At 32.1% G+C, this 18,266-nt stretch overlaps 2 protein-coding genes across 2 annotated transcripts; both read right to left on the bottom strand.

Moving 5' to 3' along the window:
• Nucleotides 1–1,847: 1,847 nt before the first annotated feature.
• On the bottom strand, nt 1,848–12,948 carry LOC111702017 (uncharacterized). Its single transcript, XM_023473536.1, has 7 exons — nt 12,920–12,948; nt 12,614–12,694; nt 12,381–12,443; nt 12,057–12,107; nt 11,931–11,997; nt 11,627–11,722; nt 1,848–1,942 (listed from the first exon to the last, which is right to left on the bottom strand). The coding sequence occupies exons 1-6, from the start codon at nt 12,946–12,948 to the stop codon at nt 11,687–11,689; spliced, it is 327 nt and encodes a 108-aa protein (XP_023329304.1). The 3' UTR covers nt 1,848–1,942; nt 11,627–11,686.
• LOC111702018 (nuclease SbcCD subunit C-like) lies at nt 12,896–17,744 on the bottom strand. The gene is made up of 4 exons (XM_023473537.1): nt 17,666–17,744; nt 16,710–16,970; nt 13,823–15,173; nt 12,896–12,988 (listed from the first exon to the last, which is right to left on the bottom strand). Exons 1-3 carry the CDS (start codon nt 17,742–17,744, stop codon nt 13,888–13,890), a joined length of 1,626 nt encoding a protein of 541 aa, XP_023329305.1. The 3' UTR covers nt 12,896–12,988; nt 13,823–13,887.
• Between the last annotated feature and the right edge of the window lie 522 nt (nt 17,745–18,266).

An 18,266-nucleotide genomic window follows, 5' to 3' on the forward strand; every position in this document is an offset into this window, starting at 1 on the left:
ATTTAATATGTATTTATATCTAGAAGCAATAAATGTACTTCTAAAATATACTGATATAAATTTGACTACTATTCCGCGAGAAATCTTGCGTCTGCGCAGTTGGACTTTAAACAGTTCCTAAACTAGTTCTTTCACAATACATTCCGTACAGATCTTCAGGAGGAACTCAGAAATACACAGGGGCGACAAACAGACTTTCTATACGCAGCATGGCTCGGGTAACAAAGGCAGACCACATTTTGGAAATGGCAGGACAAGGGAAATTTTGTGATTATTATCTATAGAAATTTACTTCTAAAATTAGGTTGACAAATAAACGCAGCAAATTATATCAAAAATCAAGACGACATTCAATTCGTCCTGCATACTGTCATGTTTCGTGGGACACCCAGTATATTGAACACCTAATACCTGGGTGTAGTTTTTATGATTAAACAGATTCTATTTCTAAATTACAGTTGTTTCCATCTACCACCTAAGTAAAAAAATATTCATAATTCATGTGCAGACTTTTAAGAAAAACAAATATAAAGCCCGAATGAATAGTTAGAAATTTGCTAAAATTTTGGAAGACGACATTTAGAAAATCGTTACAATATTTTGTTTTCTTAAAAAAGAAAGAAAAGACATACAGTTGTGTTGTATGGTGAAATAAGTGTTATAACACTAAAGTAAAGTAAACTTTGATTTACTGATTGGTTGTTGTGATTGAATTTTAATTTAAAAAAAGAGAACTTTGAATATAAAATACGTCACCTCCTGATTTTAAAAGTATTACTTAAATATTTTTTAAATAAGTCTATTTGATTGGTTGATAACTGATAAGACAACCATAGTCTAAATACATGAAAATGTGCATTTCTGAACTCTGAATAGCTTTGCACAACAAAGTTTAATCAACTCGGATTCAATCTTAGCTGTATACTTATAAAATTACAAAATAATATGGATAAAAGTAATTCTCAGTAGCTTTGGACAACACAGTCTAACTGAAGGAGATGTAATCTAATTTGCAAGTTTGTAAAATTTCAATAGACGGAATATTTGGACGACTACTTTCTCCATTAATTGAATGGATTTATATTAATTAAAATTATCTCACATTCAATCAGTAATGCAATTAGATATTATAGTTTAAGATAGATCCTTCTTAATATTATACAACTATACACGAGCTGTTTATTTACAAGCGGCTATATTGCTCTGTATGACGATAATTTTGGTTTCCAGTACGTAAATTTATAAACACATAATCGATTATACAGGGTGTCCCAAAAAACATGGGAATTCAGTGACGAATTCGATATCGTCTTTTTAAATAATTCTTTGATTTAGTATAGTGATACCAACTGAGAAAGCTTTAATCTGTAAGAGTTTCGTCTGCTATGTTTACATTTTGTTTGTTTATGTTTTGACTGCATACGGTTGTACTTAGTAAAACAAGAAAATTGCAGTATACAAACAGAGAAAACTTGTCCGTCTTCACTGTTCATCTTGCAGAGACATTATAGACACATCTTTACAGTCTTTTACCCTTTTCATAAAATAAACTCTAGCAGACATAATAATATTATGGCTTTTGAAATTAGGTATTACAATGCTAATTCATAGCAAAGACGATATACTATTCGTCACTGAATTCCCATGTTTTTTGGGACACCCTGTATCATGTTCTCATTCATCTAAATTCGAAGACGACATTTGGCATAATTGTTTATATCGAATATTGTACGATTAAAATACGAAAATGTCACTCAAAGATATCGAATTAGAAGATTCTTTATCTCGAATAAACCTACTAGAAAATATCTTGAGTTTGAGTCTATTAAAAATCACTCACCAAAAGAAAATATTGAAAAGATTGATGAGATATTGGGTTCTATAAGAAGTCGTCTTTATGGTGATACTCAATCAAACTCTTCTAATTCACAACTGGATTCATCTGAAGAATTAGAAATAATCAAGAAAAAACTGATTACTTCAAATAAAAAAGATGATGAAAAGAAATTTGATTTTCAAATAAAAACTATTTCGATGGAATCGGTCCTTGACGACTTGAATAAATTCAACTATAAATTAGCTGATTACATAGAAAGTTTTGGGACAACTATCGATGTTTGTGTACTATCGATAGAATTTGACCTCCTAAAATGTTAGGTACTTTGCCTGTGGCAAGTTGATAGGTACCTACAGGGTGTCCCACGAAACATGACAGTTGGTGAATAGTTTAGAATGTCTTCTTCCATATACTGTATTAGATATTGAAGACTTTTTGTGCAGTTTATTTCGTTAAAAAGTCTTTTACTAATTAGTATATTTTACTTTGAAATCAAGTTTACTATAATACGACTATCATATACCATTTTTCATTAGTCTCTTTTCTATCAGACGACTTAAAAATCATGGAAGAAGACATTTCAAACTATTCCCCAACTGTTATGTTTCATGGGACACCCTGTAGTTCCCTTGCTCCCACCGACAATTTGCCCGGCCCGGCAGAACTTTTCCATATAACAATTTTAGCATGTGCCAAAGTTGCCATGGGACACTTTGCCATGTGAACATTTTGCCAGTTTGACGGGCTCTAAGACCAGTTAATGCAGTGCAGGCATAATATTAAATATTCATAGTTTGTTACAGGGTTGCTACGAAACGTTGAATGATGCAATAGTTCCATACAAGAAAAGGATTAAAGAAGCTGGAACAAATTGTCCCAAATTTTAATCTTTAATCAATAACTTTTTTCACCAAATTAGGCTAATCGCAAAAAGAGGTGTTTCAACCATTGTTTCTATCTTCAACTTGTAAATATGTTTTTATTTTTATATTTGGAAATTTTTGCAAACATATAAAATATTTAGCAATAAATTTGCATAAGGCAACAAAGATAAAATAATTAGAAAGTAAGAATTTATGGCGATTTATCAGTGTCCTCATTTAAAAAAACTAGTTATGGTACAGGGTGTCCCACGAAACATGACAGTTGTTTAATAGTTCAAAATGACTTCTTCCAAAGTATTTTTAGTTGTCTGACACCAAAAAGAATAAACAAAATATTATATTGCAGTCATATTTTAGTAAAATTGATTTCAAAGTAAAATATATTTGAGTAAAAGATTGATAATGCAAAAAGTCTTAATTATCTTTCACATGCAGTGTATGGAAGAAGACATTCAAAACTATTTATCCACTGTCATGTTTCGTGGGACACCCTGTAGATGCCACTTTATTTTGATCTGAACTACATTTTTTATAATAAAAAAATCGTTTAATAGAGAGACCTAACTATCCAGAACTGAGAACTCAAATTAATGTTAAATACATATAATTTCTCTAAATCAATCTGCAAAGTTTTATTTGTTGAAAAATTATCACACTGACACAGAATAATTTTGTTTAAAACAGTAACATATATTTAGCTAAATACGTATTTTAAAAATTACAAAATCTAACTGTCTTAACTTAATAAAACTGTAGAATAGTATATGGGTATTAAAAGATCATGATCATGATCATAAATGAGAAAAAGATCATTAAATCAGGTATTATGTTTAGGAATCAAATGGGTGTCATTTTATTGTGATTGTCAATGTCCATGAGGTATTTATGTGCCCTCACGATCCAGTTATAATATTGTAATAAAAAATATCCTAATGTTAAATAAAGTGAGCTTATGAACAGAAGGATTTAGCCAATATCCTTATGAACTTATGAACCGAAGGATTTGGCCAAAGTATTCCAATTCTCACCACACAATCGTTAAAAAAAAATATAGACAAATAATGTTCAGCACCAAACGAAAAAATGCGTACAAGATTCGACTACATTTATACATTCGTAAAAAAGTCAAGTTTCTCGTCCAAGTTTTGGCCAGGTTTGAACTTGGAACCAAACTTGTTAAATGTGTCGAGAAAATTTAAACCTTTCAATACCAGTCCAGTTTCAATACCAGTCCAGTTTCAATACCAGTCCAGTTTCAATACCAGTCCAGCTTCAATACCAGTCCAGTTTCAATACCAGTCCAGTTTCAATACCAGTCCAGTTTCTTCGAATAAAAGTAGACTTTTTATTTTATTCGATTTTAATTCTTTTTTTGAAAATAATTAGTACATTACTTATAAAAAGTATAGTACACTACCATATTAAATGGATAGATCGACCTTCTTTTCTTCATCATTGGTCCGTAGACGGGGATACTACTATACATTCACTCCCAGTTCTTGGTTTGAATGAAGAAGCTGGCAAATTATGTTTCATTGAAATGATAAGAAATAGCCTCGTTTAAAAACAAACTTTGAAGAAATTACCTAAAAATGATCATCTTTAAGTTTTGGTGGTTAAAAACCGAATATACAAATAGGATTACATTAGTTATGAAACGTTAATAAATTTTTAATAAAAAATTTTAGGAAAAACTAGAAACAATAGAAAAATTTCCGTCCAGTGATTTGAATTGTATAGTAGCCCAGTGATAAGGTAGAAGCACATCCATCGGTTTGCCTGAATATAAACAACTTTAGAATTAGGTAGTTTCAGATTTTTTATATAGCTGGAAAAAACCCTTTCTAAAAAAAGGGAGCACTGGCTCCGTTACTATGAACACGCTAGTTATTTTCTTAGCGGGATCAGTTCGTGGGTCCAGTGCTCCCTTGAGCACTTGACCCACATGATCCAGTTTAAAAATGTTATTGAGATATGCTACCCCCAAATCACTGTGAAATCAACTATCTCCATGTTAAATCCTTAATTTTAGAACATGGTTAAAATTAAATAAAGATAAAAATTAAAGGTTAAAATTTAAGATCCTATTGTACCTTATTGTTTAAAAATTAAGTTAAATTTTTTCCGCATTTTCTTTATGGTAAAAACAAATTGTTCCAGTTTAGAGTCCAGGATATTCATTGGCATGTAGTATTTTTCCAAGTTTATTGGAATTTTTCTAACAAAATTTTTAACATGCCTATTTGAGCATTCATTGTACTTAATTGTTGATATGAATTTTTTACTTTGTTGGGGTTTATCCTTTTTCTTGTGTAGTTCCATGCATTTACCTTGATTTTTTGAGAATCCTTTGAGTTCAAGTATACAACGAACTATTTTTAATTGGTTTTGTAATTCTTTTTTATTAGCACAATGTGTTCTTGCTGTGTGAAAATAGCTTACACCCGCCATTTTTTTAAATTTCCAACTAACATTTGAATTTGGCGGAGTTATATTATATTTATTATTTGGTTTACTTAAAACTGATGTCTTAAGAGAATTAACTTGAGCTTCAAGATTTTTAATTTTATTCTCTAAATGTTCAGTAGTGGTCTTGTGATGATTTTTGTAGTATTCAAAAATAGTCTTGAGATGATTTTCGTAATCTTCTACAGTATTGTTTAAATCTTCATAATTAATATTCAGTTCATCAATAATCTTCTCCGCAGCCGCTAGCTCATCATTTAGTCTTGCAATCTCAGTTGTATCTTTAAGTTTATTTTTTTCCAGGTTCTTGACTAACTGTTTCTTGTGAATTACATTGTTTTTGAGACCTCTGAGCTGGGTAATTATACTATCCTCTGCAGTTTCTTCAGGAGAATCTACCTCCTCAGCTGCAGTAGTACTTTGTACTTTTGTTGAGTATTCCTTCAACTTATTCTTGATGGAATCAATAATTGCTGATAATTCCTCCTTTTCCTTCCTTAGACTATTATTGCTTTCCATTGATAGCTCTGTGATCTTTTCCTCAGCTTTCAGTGTTCGCGAAAAATTAAAGGGGGTACAGGCTTTGGGTTAAAAATAAGCGCTTTTCACCGCTACTAATCTTACTTTTATCTGTTGCGTCGATTTAATTCCAAACAAATCATTCAAATATCACAACCAATATTCATCGATAATTTTTCGACGCATTCGTATTTAGTTAATATTTCATAATATTTTTATTTTTCATGATCTGATAGTTTCTTTTGAAAATATTTATTTCTGTTTCGAGGATTTTTAATAATGAATGCGACATTTCTATATTCCCAGAAATGTTCGAAAATCCAGCGCCAGCAAAATATCATTTAAAAAACAAAATAAAAAATATTATGAAATATTAACTTAAAAGAATGAGTCGAAAAATAATCGATGACTATTGTTTGTAATATCTTAATGATTTGTTTGGAACTAAATTGATTATTTTACGATCCGAGTTGAATGTTGCAACTTTCTGAATTTGTATGGACGCTACGTTCTTCAGCGTAAATCTTTTTTAACAATTTTCTCCTTATAGACGCAACAGATAGAAGTAAGATTAGTAGCGATTAAAAGCACTTATTTTTCGCCGTATGTTTATACCCCCTTTCATTTTTCGCGAGCACTCCCTTACAAAACGGCTTGCAAACAAAGTTTTAAGCAATTACAAGCGTTACTGCAGATTAATAAGGATAAGTCAGACGCATCCTTGATCAGTCAAAGGTTTAAAAGTTACTGTTGTGAATCGAACACGTCACTATAAAGGGTCACTTAAGATTACACTTATAGTTCATAAAATAATAATAATAATAATTCTTAATTTCGTCGTGATTGTTCTTACCTTTAATTATCAGTATCTCTTCTAATCTTGAATTTTCTAACTATTTCTCTGGCATGAACTCCAGAGATCCTAACAAATAAAAAACACGTTCTCAATAAAATTAAAAGAATATATATAAAATGGTTGTTGCTTTGAAAAAGAAATTAATTATTAATTATATACACACCTACAAGTTTCAAGCGCTTCATCAAGTTTCTTCTTTAACTCCTGATTCTCAAGATTCAAGTCTCTAAAAGGCCGATTTTACTATTTTTAAAAATCTATATGGATTTGCAATGTGCATCTTCGCTAATTTTTATCAAAAGAAAGGTCAGCCGCCTTTAAGGGAGTGTTTAAATATTAAAATATTAGATACTAGGACAATTCGCGCCCTCTTCCTGTAAATAATTTCCACTTTTAACTGTTGCTCTGAAAGTCAGCCATTTTTAATCATTTTCAAATTTTGGAGACTTTCTTTTCGAATTGGTGCATTTTCAAAACATATAAAATTTTTTTTCTCAAACTTCAATGTTTCTCTGGGGTAGGACCCACGCAAAAATTGGGCCCGATCGGTTCAGTCGTTTTGACGTTTATTGGTTGCAAACGGACAGACAGACAAACATACGAACACTCAAGCAAAGTATTTTAGCTGGAAGATGTCAGAATAAATTTATTGTAATATAGTATTCTTTTATTTATAATCGAAATTTTGCAAAGTGGATTTTTAACACTTAATCCACTATAATATTGTATTAATAAAAAAGACGGCTAGCATTAAGGGAAGGCCTGTTTGGCGATTCTGATAAATTATTTGATAATTAAATTTCCTGTATTCTTTTTTTGGTTGTTTGGTACATGCGTCCATATTGAGTCTATTCTCTGCCTCTTTTTCTGCCATTTTTATCAAAATTGGATAAACCAACAGTTTTTTAGTCCTGTAAGAAATTAAAGAATGAAATTTTTTATGTCAGACTGAATACAATTAGCATAGCAATACCAAGAAGTAATTTCTATTTACTCGGTGAATCCATTTAACATTTTAATTTCCCAGCAAGAAAATTCATTCCGCTTTCCTGTTGTACTCCATAAGAAAAGAACTCCTTTTTCCACCGAAAATGGATAATCCTCCAGATTTAACTTAAAATTGGACAGACCTGTACTTTCTTTTATCTCAGGGGAAGAACTACAATTTCTAGTCCTGTAAGAAATTCAAGAAAAAAACTGATGCAATTTTTAGCAATAAAATAATCAAGAATGAATTTTTCATCGCATTAAATCCATTAAAAATTTGCATGGTCTCATTGGATCTGTAGTTCGTGTGAACCTGTGTACAAAACTGCATTTGAAAATAATACTTTCTTTGCCAACACTGAAAAAAAGCGTTATTGATTTTTCTTCAGAGATTAAAACAATTACTTTTCTGAAATAACAGTTAAGTAAGGTACTGAAATAAAGGACAAAAAATTGAGGACTGTCCAACACTAATGGGTGTTAAAAAAACTCTTTGCACTTTTTTTCTCTCAGAGGCCTAATTATTACCCGATAATGCATAATGAAATTAATATCACAATGTCCCCTGTTGATCAGATAAAGAGCTAGTATAGGATTGACCCAATCCGATGCTTTTTTGCCACAACATCCTAGAAACGTTGTGATATTAATTTCATTATGATCGGGTAATAATTAAGCCTCTGAAAGAAAATGAGTGTAGTGTTTTTGTTCTTGTTTACACCATGTTGACCAATGACCATGAAATGAGTACGGAATACAACTGTGTAGTGCTATATGTAAACTAAGCCTAGTAACTTGATGGTGGCGAGAATAATACAGGATTTAACCACAAATGCATGACTATAAAGATGATTTACAACCAAAGAGAATAGAATATATAGAGGGGAATTTAGAAAATCTCTCTGTATGAATTTTTTCAGTCCCTTTCAGCCTGAAAGGGAGTCCAAGGTGTACAAATCATGTAAATGTTCACAAATTATATGCAGTAGAGTACAATAATACAGTATGTTCCCTAGACTATCTATTTCAATTTCGAATTTTTTAAAGCTGTTAAATAAACTTTATAATGAATTAGGTGAATATAAAACATCTTTTGATTTATAGTTATAACAGGAAATCATCGTTTGTAAAGTGAATGGCATAGAGTCTATGTGAAATGATCATTGGCCAATTATGAAACCAGCCAATTTCATAATTTGGTTTCTTTTAATATTAATTTTAGATTTTCTATAAAATGATATTCCAGGGCCAAAAGGTTATATAGCATAAATATGTGAAGAACACCTGCAGTATGGAAACAGAACAACAAAATGGCCGTTTTACACTTTTTTTTAGTAAATTCCCCTCTAATATATATTATATTCTCTTTGTTTACAACGCTTAGAATGTGACATACATTTACTGTGTTGAAAATAAGTCTTTAGATTACACTCTGTAAAAATTTAATTTTGGTAATTTTTTCCATGGTCCTACCAGCTGATATAGCAAACCGGACCCTAGATTTGCTGTGTGTATTTTAATAGGGGCGTATTTATGTTTCTTTTACACGATTCAAAAATAAATTTTGAGCAGATTTTTTTTGTTCACAGAGAATTAATATCTGAAGGAAATTGTTCAGGGTCCACAGAGTAGGAAAGTACTGCATAACACCCCACCCAGAAAATTACATCGAAACTCGTCTATGATCCATCCATTTTATTATATATCCATGGTATATATACTTGGAATACGACATAATTTATCATCCCGCAAAACAAAGGCAAAACCACAGACTACACAGACTGCTTATCTCCTTTCACAGGGAGGGCTACGTAGGCCTCAGTTGACCCGGCATGACATGCTACGTTTTTACGATAGGTTTTTAGAGTGCCATCTTACGGCCACTTGTTATTATATCCATTTTACAACTTTTAAAGAAATACTTCAATTTTAAACATGAAACATAACATTTCTGAATTCCGTCTTTTTTTTTTTTGAAGATTTTGTGTTTCGTATCCAAAGGATCCTTAAATATCCCTGAATACAGATGTTTGATGATTGGTCGTGTACATTACTTGTACACAATAAGACATTAAGTGGAAAATATAGCATATTTTACCTGATAATCGATCTCTGTAACTCTCCTATCTCTGGGCAAGACTAACGATTGTTTCAAGGGCATATAGAGCGTTCCATATCATATCGCCAAAATACGCACATAATCTTTTTATTCTTCTGATTTGTCCCGAAAATCGCAATCTTAATGATGTCGGACACCCTTTATAACCTTCAAATAGAATTAAAGTACTTAATAACCTTGGACCAGAGTATTATTGAACTATAGACTACAGAGGGATACATTATAATCCTTGAGTTAAGACTACAGAGGACATATAGACTTTAAAGAATATTTTAAACTTGTATTATCTTAGTTTGATATAGAATCTTCAGAGACGACTGTACGGAATTTAAACTGTCTGCTTTCTTACATTAATAATTCCCTGCAACTGTTAACTTGTTTCTTTCTTATTCTATATTTAAGGCAGAGAACTTCACTATCCTTGTCATATTTTAAAAGTTTTAGGTCGTCTTCACAGACTCATCCTTTGAAGGTAAATCTGTATGAATGAAAGTTGAGAAAATCCGCGACATGATTTTTAGATTAAATTCTTAAGTACTTTTGCATAAGACTTTTACCGTTGTGTTTCAAAAGGTTTTACAAAGAGGAGAAAAAACTAAAAAAATTCTGATGGTGAACATGATAAACTTACACCACAAAACTTTAACAATACATAAGGAAATTGATTAATATTTACTGAAGGGGGGGAGCAGTTAAAATTTAAATTTTTCTTACGTATTTTTAAAAACCTTTATAGCCATGTTTCAATGTGCATGCATGACCACATCGATAGGTATACAGATAAATATAAAAATCTTTATTGATTACATTAAAAAACACTTAAATCTAAACAATGTTAATCTTTTATAAAACATTCGAGATTAATCTATAAAATTTCTTTACAGCAGTGTCTACAACTTTTAATTTGATTTAGATTTAAATCATTGAATTACAGGGAGGGGATGGAGGGGAGGGGGCAACGACTCTCACTAAATGATTTACATGGATTTAAATTACTTCATTTTCTGATTAGATTTGATAAGTATGTCTGAGAAGAACATCTGGGTTCTGCGAGTTCAGCAAACTTATATTTAGCGGAACTAGCAGAAATCCAGAGGCCGAATTTAAAGAAATTGAGCCGCTGCTTAATTATGGTTGGTTTCACTTAAATTGTATTCAATTTTTCAAGATTTAAGCCGGCGCTCAATTTAAACCGGGTTTTGGCGGATTTAAGCCGCGATTTAAATTCTTTAAATTCGGCTACAGGTTAGCTCGTTTTCTGCTTTAATTTTTGAATAAACCAGTAGTTGATTCCGGCCAGTGGTGTCTACTGTTCCTTTACAGGGTTCATTTCATTTTTCAAATGAATATGACCAAAAGTTCTAATATTCATTCTTCTCTTAAAGCTTCTCATTCCCTGCTTTGAGGAAGTTAACTTCGGCGATTATATGTTCACTTCTTTCTCTGTATTGTCTTTCAATTTTGTATATTTAGGGCATTTAAAGTGTGAGTATTGCATCTTGGTTAATGAGTGATTTTAAGATGGATTTAGTATAATGAGTCAGTATTTGAATAATCATTTGACTTTGATTACTCAGTCAAATTTGTCAAAAATTTCATTGTAAAACAGTTTAAGAATTCAACACACAAAATATTAATCTCAAGTAGAATTGAAAAATGGTTTGAGTTGTGCTTTTTTGCGTGACGCGGCTGGATTTTTTAAAATCACACTTTAAATGTCCTAAATATACAATTTAAAAAAGTAGTTTTGCCCGGAAGAGTCAAATGTGGTGGTACGGAAGGGGAAATAGTGGTGGCTCATGGCTGCCGGAAGAGAAAAAAGCTAATATGTGGAAAGGATTGGGAAATAGTGGTGGCTCATGGCCACCTGCCTTCAACCGCTCCAATTACGAAGTTGTCTTATTAATTATTTAAAATTCCGGTACTTGGTGAATATTGCTGTACAAGATTAGAATTACCTGGTGTTCGAACACTATCCAATGGTTCAGATTCTTTCGATATCTTTCCATTTTCTCTAACTATATCCTCATCAAACATAGCTTCAGCATACTCCTCTAGATAATTCCAAAAATTAAAATTGAAACATGAAAATTGGTTTTCCGCCACAAACTCTAAATTTCTAATGCAAATATCTTAGTAAAGCTTAAGATATTTCAAACTATGAGTTCTGTAAGCTTTACACATTTAGGTTGAAGAGATACAGGGCTATTAGAAAATTGTAATGTAAAGCGAATAATCGGTTCCTTTTTCTGAAAAGCATACCTGGCAAGTTTTCATGTTTAATCTTTTTCTCAAGAGGCCATCACTAGCTCTGGTCTCTCTACAGTTCCTTTTTTATATATTTTGAATAAGATTTCATTTAGAAAATACAAATAAGTTTTAGCAAACCTTTTATGATTTATCTGCACCACAATACCTTCCAGGAATTCAGAGTAAGACCTGAACAGAAACAATTTAGAATCTGTTAATCTATATAATAAGCTTTTTGCTCTACAAGTTCTTTACAGTATCTATTGAAGCCTGAAAACCCCCTGAAAACTATAGATTTTTTCTGACCTAGGAAGGGGTTAAGCCCCCTTAGCTCCCCTTAGAACGCCACTGCAGACCAAAGGACTATATAGACCAAATTGGCTGAAATGTTATACCCCAAAGGTGAAATCAATCCGGGACAACAACGGGTACGCCATCAATAGCGCCCTAAATATAATTTACCTGGATTTGTTTAACGCTTCATCACGCTCCTTCTCCAACTCCCGATTCTTTTGTTCCAGTTTTCTGGAGATCAATTCCACAATTTTAAAGAAGGGTTTTGAAATCTCTAAATATTTTGATCAACCAGTCTACCCCCTTAAAGTGACTATAAAAGTGAACCTCCAATGATGTATTCACAATGATACCCTTTAAACTTTTATTTGAATAACAATAAGGAAGATATGTCGTTTTACCGTCTCTGAGAGTGTTGGATTCTGCCAATTTTCTTTCTTGGAATATCTACAATTTGAAATGAACAATTTTTAGGTAAAAAACTAGGACAAATATTTGAAGGCTACCACTGTGTGAATCGGACATGCCATTCTATAAAAGGGTCACTTAAAAAATATGAAATTTTTCTCCAAAAGCTTTTTTTAAGTTGGACATTTGTTTGTCTGATTTAATCGTTTAATTATTGGTGACCAAACATTGAGAGTTATTATTTTTGAATAATGATTATTGTTAATTTCCTAATTTTTGATTCCAACTTTAATTCACGCCTTTCAATGCTGAGAATATTTTCTGCCATTTGTTAGCAAAGTTGTGAAGACCAACAATTTGCAAGTTTTCTGATAAAAAATTAAATAAGATTAAAAAAGTAAACCATTCATCTCAAAATTTCTTGATGGTCATTTGATATCCATGCCACGATAAGGAAATAATAGGTTCATTTATTTGAAAAATCAATCTTAATATGGAATTTTAAAAATCCCTGCGAGGGATTCCTATAAATTATCTATTTTGAGACATTACACCAAATACGTTTCTATTTTCTTGACTCCATCTATTTTCACAAAACATCCTGTGGGTTAGGGGGAGTGGCCATAGGACTCCCCCGACCCCCATCCCTCTTTTTCTATGTTGCGATTCCTCAGGCATAATTTATGACAAATTTCACATTTTTGAAAACCCACTGGCCTTGCCATTTGCATCGAGAAAAACTAAACTGGCAAAAACAAATTATGCGTGTGCCAAAAAATTGGACATTCCTGTCTAAAATTTGCTCTCTTTTAGAACGGCTTCTGAAAGAAAGTTTTTAAATTTTGAAATCCAATGAATGGAAATGGTTCTAATTATAGAGGCTTACTTTTTAAAGTATTATAATTTAACCCTCAGACCAGCATAATTTTTTGCAAGTCAAGTAATCAGAAACTCACAAGTATCTTTCTTGGGTTTAGCTGGAATTTTAAGATTTAGATGTTGAAGTCTTGAAAAATATGTCAAATGTCAAAAAATGGAAACTCCACAGCAGTCAGCAACTATAAACCCATTCAAGTTAAAGCTGGGAATGAAAATGATTTGTAATTGTATCTAATGAAAGGTTTTGGATTTAGATTTAATAAAAATGCAGAAATTGACATTTTAGAACATCAATAAACCTTAGAGAAAAAAAAGAGACCAACCTCCTTCTTTGCGGACTAAAACTTCAATCCAAGTAAATCTGGGTGAACAGGGTTGAAAAGAACAGTCAGTTGGTCCAATGGGGCTGAAATCTTCTGAAGTATTTTCGTCGTTTAAAGTTTTTCAATCTGGTACGTAGGTCCTTGATTTCAGCATCTTTCTGAGCACACAAGTTTGCAAAATTATTCAGTTGATTTATCAGGTCACTATTACTTCTTTCCAGATTTTCTATGGTGGGATCATACTCATCTTCGTATTCATCTTCATTCTCTTCATTTTCCTCCTCTATTCTGGATATTTCATTTTTCAGCATATTATTTGATTCTCTTAAACACCATAATTCATTTTCAGCATTTCTTAGTTTTTGTTTTTGAAGATTACATGATGTCCTGTGTTCAGTTAAACCTTTATCAATCTCAGCTAATATGTCTTCACAACTGTTTCCCTTCAAATTCTGCAGGCTTTCTCCTTCCTTTGTCAAATTTTCAATTGTTTCATCTTCATTTAATTTCTCAACATTCTTCTTTGTGGTAACTAAGACAAGCTTGAGACTGTCTCGCCTACTTTCAAGCATTTCTTTAGTTTTACCTAAGGAGATATTTTTTTCTGTAGTAGAAGTGAGACGATTACCTAATAGACGGCTCCTTAGCTCTTCATTTTTATTCTTAAAATTTAATTCTTTATATTTGTGGTTTACTTCATCAATCTTCTTCTTGGTGGCCGCTAGCTCATCATTTAGTTTTGCAATCTCGTTTGAATATTTCAGTTTATCTTTCTCAAAGCCCTGAACTAACTGTGTTGAGTCCCTTACATTCTGCTTCAAGTTCTGATTCTGATTGATCAAGTTGGTGAGCTGGGTGATAACACCATCATATCCTGCTCCTCCTGAACTCCCCTCCTCAGCTGTAGGAATTGGAAGATTTGATGAGAATTCCTTCAACTTATTCTTGATGGATTTAATGAAGATTACTTCGGCTTTGCGGAAGTTGACTTCAGCCATACTTCTTTTTATCAATTGTCTTCCAGTTGCCTTGAGACTTTTTATTTTGGTTTTTTGCAAACTATTTTCCTCCTCCAAGATCCTTACGTTCCTTTTCAAGTCTTCATGCTGGTTGATCATGTTGGTGAGCTGGGTGATAACACCATCATCTCCTGCTCCTCCTGAACTCCCCTCCTCAGCTGTAGGAATTGGTAGATTTGTGGAAAATTTTTTAAGCTTATTCTTGATGGAATCAACAAATGCTGTTTGTTCATCCTTTTCCTTCAATAGTCTCTTATTGCTTTCTGAGATAACAGAGTTTTCTATTGTTAGTCTGGTTAGGGCGACGTACTGTACAGAATTCAGAGTAAGACCTAAATTGACACATTTAATATGTTGTTTAACATCAATAATGTCATAATATTATTCACCTGGATCTATTAGACTCTTCATCACGCTCCTTCTCCAACTCCCGATTCTTCAGTTCAAGTTTTCTGGAGATCGATCCAACAATTTGAAATAACTGCAAGGGTTTTGAATATTCCGACCAGCCAATCTTCACCCTTAAAGTGATAATGATTTCCTTTAAACTTGTATTCCTTTGGTGGAATAGTCACAAAGAGAAATATTCAATTTTCAGCTTAAAAATCTAGGATTTACACTCATCCATGATCCGACAAATAATTAAAGGCTACCATCGAGTGAATCGGACATGCCATTCTATAAATTGAGGGTCACTTGAAATAACTCCTTCAGCATGCTTGGAGTTTAATGTATTATATATATCTGTTTTGGTTCAGAACAACCTAAAGTGGTGTTCAACCCCCCCCCCCCCATTTAAAAATTTTAAGTTCATCTCCAAAATTTACTTCAAAGGTTAGACATTTGTTTGTCTGATCAAATTTTTTTTTGTGACAAAAAGAGGGAATCATTCATGGTGACCAATTGTTAAGAATTAATGATTTTTAAATGATGATTATTGTTAATTTCCTAATTTTTGCTTTCAACTTCAAATCTTTCCTTTCAATATTTTCTGCCTCTTTTCCTGCCATTTTAAAGCAAAGTTGAGTAGACCGACAATTTTTCTGAAAATAAACCAAAATGAGAAAAAGCATTCATCTCAAATATTCTTGATGGTCATTATAATTTGATATCCATGCCATGAAAAGGAAACAGTAAGTTTTATTAGGGTGGTATGCGATAAAATCAATATAATGAAGACGACTTTCGATTTCAATTTTGCTATATATCTAGCTTTTAAACAGCATGGGTACACAAAATCATGGAAACAAAGAAATTCTGTCAATACTTTTAAACTTGCAATTTGAAAAACCTTGTTATCAATCAAAACTTAAATAAAATAATTGTAGTGATATAATAGCCTACCACCATATTAAAAAAATATTATTTTGGAATATGACTATTTAAGAAGCGTATATAGTCGGCGGGGGAGGGGGGGGTGGTAGAAGGGATTTTGACTACCCTATTATCTCAAAAGAGACACAATTATCTGAGAAAAAAGGATAACACGAAAAGAGAAAAATATAAGATTACTTTTTTTTAGTAAATTCCACTCTAATATATATTCTATTCTTTTTGACCACGGAGATCTTTCCTGGTAACAGGAAGAGCGGACGTGTGATAGAGTTGTAAGTCACTTCTCTTCAAGTCCCTGTTCTGGTTGATCAGGTTGATAAGAACAGCCTTTTTGATTGATTGACTCATTTAGTTCTTCTTTGATCTTTGCAACCTCCCCAAAGAACTAATTGTTTTTCTCCATTGTTTTTCTATATTTAGTTCATCAATCTTCTTCTTAAGTATTTCACTTTTATTTACAAGTTTGTCTTTCTCCAGGTTTTGCTTTAAATCCCTGTTCTGATTGATCAGGTTGGTAAGTTAGGCAATTAAACCATCCTCTCCTGTTCTTCCTGAACTCCCCTCCTCAGCTGTATGAGTTGGTAGATTTAATGAGAATTCAGTCAACTTATTCTTTATGGAATCAACAACTGCTGAAATTTCCTCCTTTTCCTTCTGTAGCCTAATATTACTTTCTGAGATAATGGAGTTTTTCAGTGTCAGCTCTGTGATCTTTTCTTCGGCTTTCAGTTTTTCATTGGAGTCTTGTTTTTCAATATGTTCATTTGGATTATTGTCATCATCAACAACGCCATCTAAATCAGTTTTTTTATATCTTATAATATTATGTCTTAATTTTAAATTTCTTTAAAACTTGCTAATTCGTTTTTTTTAATTAAGAAATATCGCTAAGAATTTGGTAATTTGAAATTGTAAAAACTGATAAATTAAGCATGTACAGTACATTTAAGTCCTTCATAAGACTTGCAAATTGACTTTGATCTTCAGAATAGTTAGTGGCCTTTATTTGTTGACCTAATTTTTCAATTATTTTATAATGATTTGGAATGAAATTTTTCTTAGCTCCCGTAATTCTAAAAGCACAAAAATGGCAGACCTCATATCGATAAAGACGACTTTTTTTTAAGTTTTGATTTGATAACGAGCTTTTTTCAAATTACACGTTTACAAGTAATCAAAAAGAAGCTTTTTTTTAATTGATAATTTCTCTTGACTTTTTTTTTTGTGTAATCCATGCTGTTAAACAATTAATATCAAAACTTAAATTGAAAGTCGTCTTGTTTGTATCGAAATAATCGCCTATATTGTATTAAAATGGCAGGCTAGGGCTAATTTGTGATAATCGTTTCATGAATCATATTTTATTAAATGAAGTTGACAAATGAATGCCGCAAACTGTTTCAAAGATCAAAGACCATTACCAGGTTGTCTTATTAATTATTTAAAAATTCGGTACTTGGTGAATATCGCTGTACAAGATTAGAATTACGTGGTGTTCGAACACTTGCCAATGATTCAGATTCTTTCGATATCTTTCCATTTTCTCTAACTATATCCTCATCAAACATAGCTTCAGCATACTCCTCTAGATTATTCAAAACGTTGAAACATGAACATTGGTACTCCGCCACAAACTCTAAATTTCAAATGCATATATCTTAGTAGAGCTTAAGATATTTCAAACTATGAGTTCTGTAAGCTTTACACATTTAGGTTGAAGAGATGCAGGGCTATTAGAAAATTGAAATGTAAAGCGAATAATCAGTTCCTTTTTCTGAAAAGCAAACCTTTTATGATTTGTTTGCACCACAATACCTTCCAGGAATTCAGAGTAAGACCTGAACAGAAACAATTTAGAAGCTGTTTATCTATATAATAAGCTTTTTGCTCTACAAGTTCTTTACAGTATCTATTGAAGCCTGAAAACCCCCTGAAACCCATAGATTTATCTGACCTAGGAAGAGGCTAAGCCCCTGTAGCTCCCCTTAGAACGCCACTGCAGACCAAAGGACTATATAGACCAAATTGGCTGAAATGTTATACCCCAAAGGTGAAATCAAACCGGGGCAATGACGGTTAGGCCATCAATA

Source organism: Eurytemora carolleeae, unplaced genomic scaffold (genome assembly GCF_000591075.1).
Source record: "Eurytemora carolleeae unplaced genomic scaffold, Eaff_2.0 scaffold458, whole genome shotgun sequence".
Classification (NCBI taxonomy): domain Eukaryota; kingdom Metazoa; phylum Arthropoda; class Copepoda; order Calanoida; family Temoridae; genus Eurytemora; species Eurytemora carolleeae.

What these genes read in the sequence shown, in the direction of transcription:
- LOC111702017 (XM_023473536.1), bottom strand. Translation starts at nt 12,948, where the DNA reads ATGGCAGAAAATATTCTCAGCATTGAAAG. An exon ending in ATCCAACACTCTCAGAGACG is followed by an intron (nt 12,444 to 12,613) that starts GTAAAACGACAT and finishes ATTGATCTCCAG; the next exon opens with AAAACTGGAACAAAAGAATC. An exon ending in TAAACATGAAAACTTGCCAG is followed by an intron (nt 11,723 to 11,930) that starts GTATGCTTTTCA and finishes GGAATTATCTAG; the next exon opens with AGGAGTATGCTGAAGCTATG.
- LOC111702018 (XM_023473537.1), bottom strand. Translation starts at nt 17,744, where the DNA reads ATGTTTGATGAGGATATAGTTAGAGAAAATGGAAAGATATCGAAAGAA. An exon ending in GGCAAGTGTTCGAACACCAC is followed by an intron (nt 16,971 to 17,665) that starts GTAATTCTAATC and finishes AAACTGATTTAG; the next exon opens with ATGGCGTTGTTGATGATGAC. An exon ending in AGGAAGAACAGGAGAGGATG is followed by an intron (nt 15,174 to 16,709) that starts GTTTAATTGCCT and finishes GTGTCAATTTAG; the next exon opens with GTCTTACTCTGAATTCTGTA.